Source organism: Ammospiza nelsoni, chromosome 9 (assembly GCF_027579445.1).
Source record: "Ammospiza nelsoni isolate bAmmNel1 chromosome 9, bAmmNel1.pri, whole genome shotgun sequence".
Classification (NCBI taxonomy): domain Eukaryota; kingdom Metazoa; phylum Chordata; class Aves; order Passeriformes; family Passerellidae; genus Ammospiza; species Ammospiza nelsoni.
In genome coordinates, this window is record NC_080641.1 from 5,610,109 (window position 1) to 5,616,683 (window position 6,575).

The 6,575-nt window shown below is 40.0% G+C and overlaps 1 protein-coding gene across 1 annotated transcript; it reads right to left on the bottom strand.

The window, feature by feature from the left end:
• Window positions 1-547: 547 nt before the first annotated feature.
• Window positions 548-4,282, bottom strand: RGS1 (regulator of G protein signaling 1). Its single transcript, XM_059478260.1, has 5 exons — window positions 4,110-4,282; window positions 3,654-3,737; window positions 2,950-3,011; window positions 2,210-2,373; window positions 548-1,551 (listed from the first exon to the last, which is right to left on the bottom strand). The coding sequence occupies exons 1-5, from the start codon at window positions 4,229-4,231 to the stop codon at window positions 1,366-1,368; spliced, it is 618 nt and encodes a 205-aa protein (XP_059334243.1). The 5' UTR covers window positions 4,232-4,282; the 3' UTR covers window positions 548-1,365.
• Window positions 4,283-6,575: the final 2,293 nt, after the last annotated feature.

Here is a 6,575-nt window from a genome sequence, read left to right on the forward strand (position 1 = left end):
TGCAGTCAGACTCTCAGGAACACGTTACTTAAAAATAATACTGGGAGTCTGGGGTCTTCTGTATTTATAAGCTTTGAAAGGAAGATGTAATTTCCAATGGCTTCCAGCTACTACAGTAGGTGATAGTAGGGGTTGGCACTTTTCTATGTTCCTTCCAGCTGTTTTGCATCTGACACAGATTTTGGTTCTGCCCTGGAGGTCCAAAGTCCCCAGGGGGTGGCAATAAGAACATGGTCTGTTCTGGCCAGGAGGTGATGTCTCTGAATTTATAGCTTCTCCCTTTGGTACAGAACAGAGTGGAGCTCACAAAGCTCATGTTATTCTGGAAAAATTGAGAATTTGCATGGGTGAGATAAAATCTTGTGTTGCCAACCATGCGATACCAGTGTCTCGTGATGGGAACTCATAAAACCAAGACATTCTTTGACTTATTTTCATTATAAGCTCCAATGTCACAAAGGTCCTCAGCACTAGAGTTTTGGGAGTGCTGTTGTTCTTAGTTACATATTTCAACCATAATCACAACTTTTCTTTTTTGGGGGTTGTGAGGATGGGTCTGTGTAAGTCAGTATCAGCTGCAGAGAGAAATGGCGAAGGTAAAATTAGTATTTGAATATGGAGATGAGGAGTATTAACACAGTGAGACTGAAAGGAATTGTGTGTTTCAGTATGTCAGTAGCTACAATGGAAAAATCACTTCAAATAAGATGTAAAACCACTATAAATCTTTATTCTAACTGTATTTTAATGAATAGTTACTTATTATTTTTCAATAAATAAAACAGCAAAGGTGCTACATGCCTGCCTGTTGAATACCAACTTAATAAAAATAAAGCTTATACAAACCTTATATAATTTAAACCATATAGATTTTAGGACACGTCCATTTAGAATATATTTGCATAGTACAACAGCATTCTGGAACTCACACCTATTAACACTTCACAGATTTTTAAAAGAGATATTGTCTTGGCATTTTCTTGTTATGCCAAAAATTATCAGTCATCCTAGTTTTTCTTCTGAACTTAATAATCTTTTCCCAATGCTCAGCTTGGAGGTCTTGCACTTCCTAACAATCAGCAGTTCTTTGGGACCTAAGACAGGGTTCAGTGTTCATAGTGCAGGTCAAAACTTGGTTTCCACATGCTGTCTTGACTCCGTGGCATGTGAGAGCAGAGGATTTTCTCCCTGTGATGCTCTCACCCTTATGAAAACCTCACCAGCTTTTATCGTGCATCCTGTTGCCTGTGGAGCTGTTTACATCTCCCAAGACAGGGATTTTCCTTGGCAAGATCCAACCACTTTGGAGGATCTCTTCACAGGATATTTGACAGAGTCTACTTGGCTCTTCATGCCTCAGATACTTTATTTTGAAGTGTTGGTTTGCAGCTGGTTCAAAAGGTTCAGGTAGGATTTGGATTTTAAAAACCTGGGGTACGAATCTCTTTCCATAAGGATATACACTGTTTTCTGGGCTTCATCAAAACTTGTGTGAGTTGGGTCTTGAGCCTTTTTGGCTGTTGCTTCCCTCATCTGATAGTCAATATTGATCTGGAATATTAAAAAAATGTGGTTTAAAAGCTAAGTTTGAATGTAGTCTCTTTTCTACATCTCTTTGTCAATACATGCATTTGCAGCCTTAGAATTCTATGACAGCTCATTGTCACAATAATTGTAAATTGGGGGAAATCAAATACCTGTATCCCAGTTAGGCACAAAAGTTGTTGTTTACTATAGAAATGTAGTTTGTTCTGGAGTCAGAATGAATACAGCTCAACTTTCAGGAACAACCTCCAGTTACTAAAAGAAATCCTATGTTGAATGTCTCCAGTTCAGATATGACCAACATACAGAACTTTAGTTTTTCCAGAAGGTCAGCATAGTTTGAAAGACAAGAACTCTTCTGTGGTGCTTCCACTCACAAACACAAAGAATCTCCAAGTACCATGAGCGGCTCAAGCTGGGCTGGCTCAATGAAGAGCATCATGTGCTGAGGCCTTTGCTGAGCCCTGCTGGGGCTCTCCCAGCACTGGCCTGCTGCCTGTGGCTGTTTGTGAGGTTTGATAATGTTGCACTGCAGGTAGCTGTGATTCAAGAAGGGACCTGAAAGTGTGTCTGTGTCTTCTAATGCCGCTGAGTGAGTGTGTGAGCGTCTTGGTGGAGCTATGCTTCTCCCTTCCAATTCTGCACAGGCTGGCTTTATACATACCTGCTTAACGGCATCTGACTGAACAAACTCCTCGTAAATCCTTTCTGCTTTGCCATGTAAGTGATCAGACTTGGTTTTCTTGTAATCCTCACAAGCCAACCAGAACTCGATGTTTTCCTCGCTGAACTCTGACTTCAGGAACTCCCGAAAGACACCTTGGCCACCTAAAGCCAACACAAATAATTAATTATTTACTGTATGATACTTGTGACCAGGGAGGAGAAAATAAATACCAGGATTTGTATTGAGATCTGATGAAAAATCTTGCCAAAATACACTGATCTTCGCTTCTTCATCGTACAACAGATATTCTAATATTAAGGCTGTTGGGAGTCTTCCTAATCATGTTCAGTGTTTTTAGATCTAGGCTCTGGATCCTGATCCTGTAACAGTGTATTGTAGTCCTTCCTAAATGAAGTGTCTTAGGGTGTAAGTAGAGAGAAATTCCAGATTAAACTGATTGTCCTAAATTGATTAAACTGATTATCCAAGGATTAAAGACTGATCAAAATGAGCTATTTAGGGGTTAATAGCTGTACTGAAAATGGAAAGCGACCCCAAAACCCAACTTGGAAGCCAAGCTGTAGCAGTGTCCAAGTTACACCAGAGCTGTAAAAAACTGAAGTGTACCTGCCCATTGTCTGACTCTATACAATGCTACAGCTTTTCCTGTTTGGTGAGATTAGATAAAACTTTGTCCTTAGAGTCAGAACCAAGTCATACTGAGGTAACAGACTTACTTTGGCTGGCCAAGAGCTTTTCCAAAGACTGTGACCACTGAATAACTTCCTCTGCAGAAAGCCTAAGGTGACAAGAAAAAGAAAAGGCTTTAGGGAAGAAACCATGGGGTTTTGTTCGTATGTTGGAAGGAGTCAAAGTTTATAATTTATTATTATATTCCAGGTATTATATTCCAGGTATTTTACTAAATTTATGTCTTTGTCATAATCTGAGATCCTGGAGACAGGCCATGTCAAGAAAAATAATCAGAAATGGAAAAAATTTGGAACTATGATGTTATCTTGAATTCTATTCCCAGGAAAACAGTCTTTTACTGTAATTATGATAAAATTATTTTGTACCTCTACTTCTGTTTCCATATTTTTGCAATAAGAATGGTAATACCCCTACTCCTCATTTAAGTGAGAAGCATTTTTTCTTGTAAAACTTTAGAGAATGGTTACAGTGTCCCTCTGATAAAAATGGATTTAAGTGTAGTGCCTTCTTCCTCACTGTTCGATGCAGACAGATCCAATCACTAATTAAAAATCCTTAACTCCATGAGTAGTTTCTAACTACTAATGTTCACCTCTCTTGTATTTTGGAAATTCTAGATGCTTTTACAGTATTTGTTGTTCTAGAAGTAGTTTAGAAATGAAGTAATTTACCATGCACTAATCTAGCTATGATTGCATTTTATAACTCAGTGGGTTTCCATACTTACACGACATTTCTAGAGCTGGAAGTCTTGATCCCAGATTCAATATGTGGCACCATGCACTTCAAATAACTTTTGAGATCTGCACCACTGAAACAATGAACAAACATTTTTTAATCAATTAGAATTGCAGTAGCACTTAACTTCTATTTAAATTTTCTTCAAACTTTCAGAGACAGCTCCATTCTATTACTGAAGTCTGAGAAGTTACATATCCAAGTAATTAAAAAAAAATACTGAGGGCCCCTACTGTATCCAAATTCTGTTTTGGATTACTTAATGTAATCAATTAATTGGTATGCCTCAGCTCAAGCTTTTTAAAATGATGTTGTAGTCCTGGGCTTTGAGCAGGTTTTGTTCATTTAACCTGAACTGCAGCACTAATTCTTAATCCCCAAAATTAGTGGATTGTTATTTGCATTTCTAATACATTAAGTTTTATACTAAGGTGCATATACTTACAAAGCCTTTTGCTTCTTTTTATGGACTTTGCCTTTTGCAAGCTTGCAATCTTCTTTTCCATTTAATTCAGTCATGTTGTCATGGGAGAAAAAGAATCCAGGCATTTTCCTTGGCTCTAACATGAAGCACCTCTGGCCATGAGGATCCTCCAGCCCCAAGTGACAGCTCCCTGCCTCTGCTGCTGCCTTTTATTGACGCAGGCAGCCCTGGGAGCTGGGGTGAGCAGAGCTGTTTATCATGTATCTTCATCACAGACTCTGGAAGTTCCCCTTTCAGTGCTCAGTGACGTGAGTCTTTTTTGAGAAAAAAAACAGACAGCAGTGTCTCGTGGTTGAGGTTATACCAGATGAGGCTGAATTGCTTTGGGGTTGTTATGTGTCACTGTGTATGTCTGTTACCAAAAAAAACCCACCAACAAAACCCTCTAGAACTTTGAATTCTTGTCCCTTTCTGATGGGTACTTGCAAGTCAGAAGTAGTTTTTGGTTTGATCAACAGAACTGCAAATACTGCAGTTTTTTCTTGACAAAATTCACTTGTTGCATGCCTGTGTCCTGCAATTTCATACTTCTTAGTTGATTAGGTGGGCAGAAGACAAGGGGAAGGTACTTTAACATACCCCAGTAATAAAGTTCTATATGCAACAACCTATTTGCAAGTCCCCTGTTGCTCAACATTACCTTAAACAGGTTTGGTTGGACAAGCTGTGCGAAAATATTTCGATGTGGTTTTCCCAGGAAGGGGTTTTGAAGCAGCAAGAACTTATTTAATTTGGTTTAATTTTTGCAATTCAGGTTCTTAGGAAGCACAATGCCATATTTCAGGAATACCTCCCTAATTTTAAGTGACTTGGCATGTATAAATATTAATTAGGATAGAGCTGTTGTTGTAAACACAATGTGAGTATTACAAGCTGTTTGAGGGAGGTGCGAGTTGTTTGTACATACTTAAGCTCCACTGCATAAAAGCAGCCATGGATATAAAGACAAAGAATTAAGCATAACTCTCTATCTGCCCAGAGTGGTGATTTAGACATTGAAATACTTAATGTGGCCCCTGAGCATCTCAATTTCTGCTAGTTTGCTTGAGTTCTTTTTTTCTGTGATGTTTCAAATTTTTTTTTTTCCTTTTTGGTGTTTTTTGTTGTTGTTGTTGTTTTGGGTTTGTTTTTTTTTACTAAATAACGTGGGCAACTTTGATTACTTATGAATAGCTCGTGAATGATGTGTGCAGGGCTGCATATGACGGTGATTGCTGCTGACACATCCCCGGCTTCCTCTGGAGCTGCAGTGCCAAGGGCTGCAGACAGATGTGCCAGGACAGACGGCCAGCCCCGGGCTGGGTTTAACCACAGCAGCTATCCACTGACTGCTGGCAGTGACACAAGTGTGTCTGCAGGAAATATTTATCTCCAGGTGAACACTGCCCTTTGTGCCAGGGTAGAGGTGTTTACTGACTGCTCTTACCCCCCAGAACAGGGCGCAAAAGGAAGGAAGGAAGAGATGTTATCAGTGCCGGGTTTGTTTTCATATCTAACCTGCTCGGTTTTGACATTCTTGCCCCCCTCAGCGTCTCATCACGCTCCCTCACTTAGGAGCTGTCCTCGGAAGGATGTTCCATTGCTGGCAAGGTCAGAAGGACGATGCATCCAAACCCTTCTCAGAGGAGGGCAACAAAAGGGTAAAAAACATCAGGGAAAATAATTACCCATCTCATCTCCCAGAGCTCTGTAGCCTCAGGCTAAAAGTAGGGCAATGTCTTGAACTTATGGCAGCCGGTCATTATAAGTAATCCACCAGTGAAGTTCTGTGAGAGTGAGGGTACAGGATGGCTTGCTTTTTTGTACCTGGTATCAATGATGGGCTGTTGACAGTTCATTTACTAGACGAGGAATGTCTTTTCTCCATTTAAAATGCAATTATTGTCTTTCACTTTGGGATTTGTTGAACATATCAATGCATGCAACAGGTGCTGAGTCAGACCTTCCTGTAGAAAGGAATTCTCGTGCTACTGAGTCTCATTGCACTTCACCTTCTTGCAATAAATATTGTCTTGAATAAAGAAAAAACAGCATTCTTGTAATTTGCATCAGGGTAATGCTGCTGTCCCACAGCATTTGAATTGCTTTCCAGGTCACACAATACTTGAATTGCTTTCCAGGTACTTTATTTGTTGGAGGAGGCCAGTGGTAGTATGGGATAACTCTTAGGTGACTTGTTTCTTGCAGAGATACCACACCACTGGACCCTAGGGGAGGTGGTGACCTTTGCTTCGCAGTCTTGTTGCTACTGGACTCAAATACAGTCAAAAGTGAAGTAGGAATAGGTTGAATACTATGCTGTGAATGAGGAAAAAGTTGTGCCTGCCAAGCAGACCACCTGGAATTGGCTGATGTCCTTATGTTCCGCTGTTCTCATACCCCAAATTAATAGTGCTCTTAACACACTGGGGAGTCCTCTCCAGTATG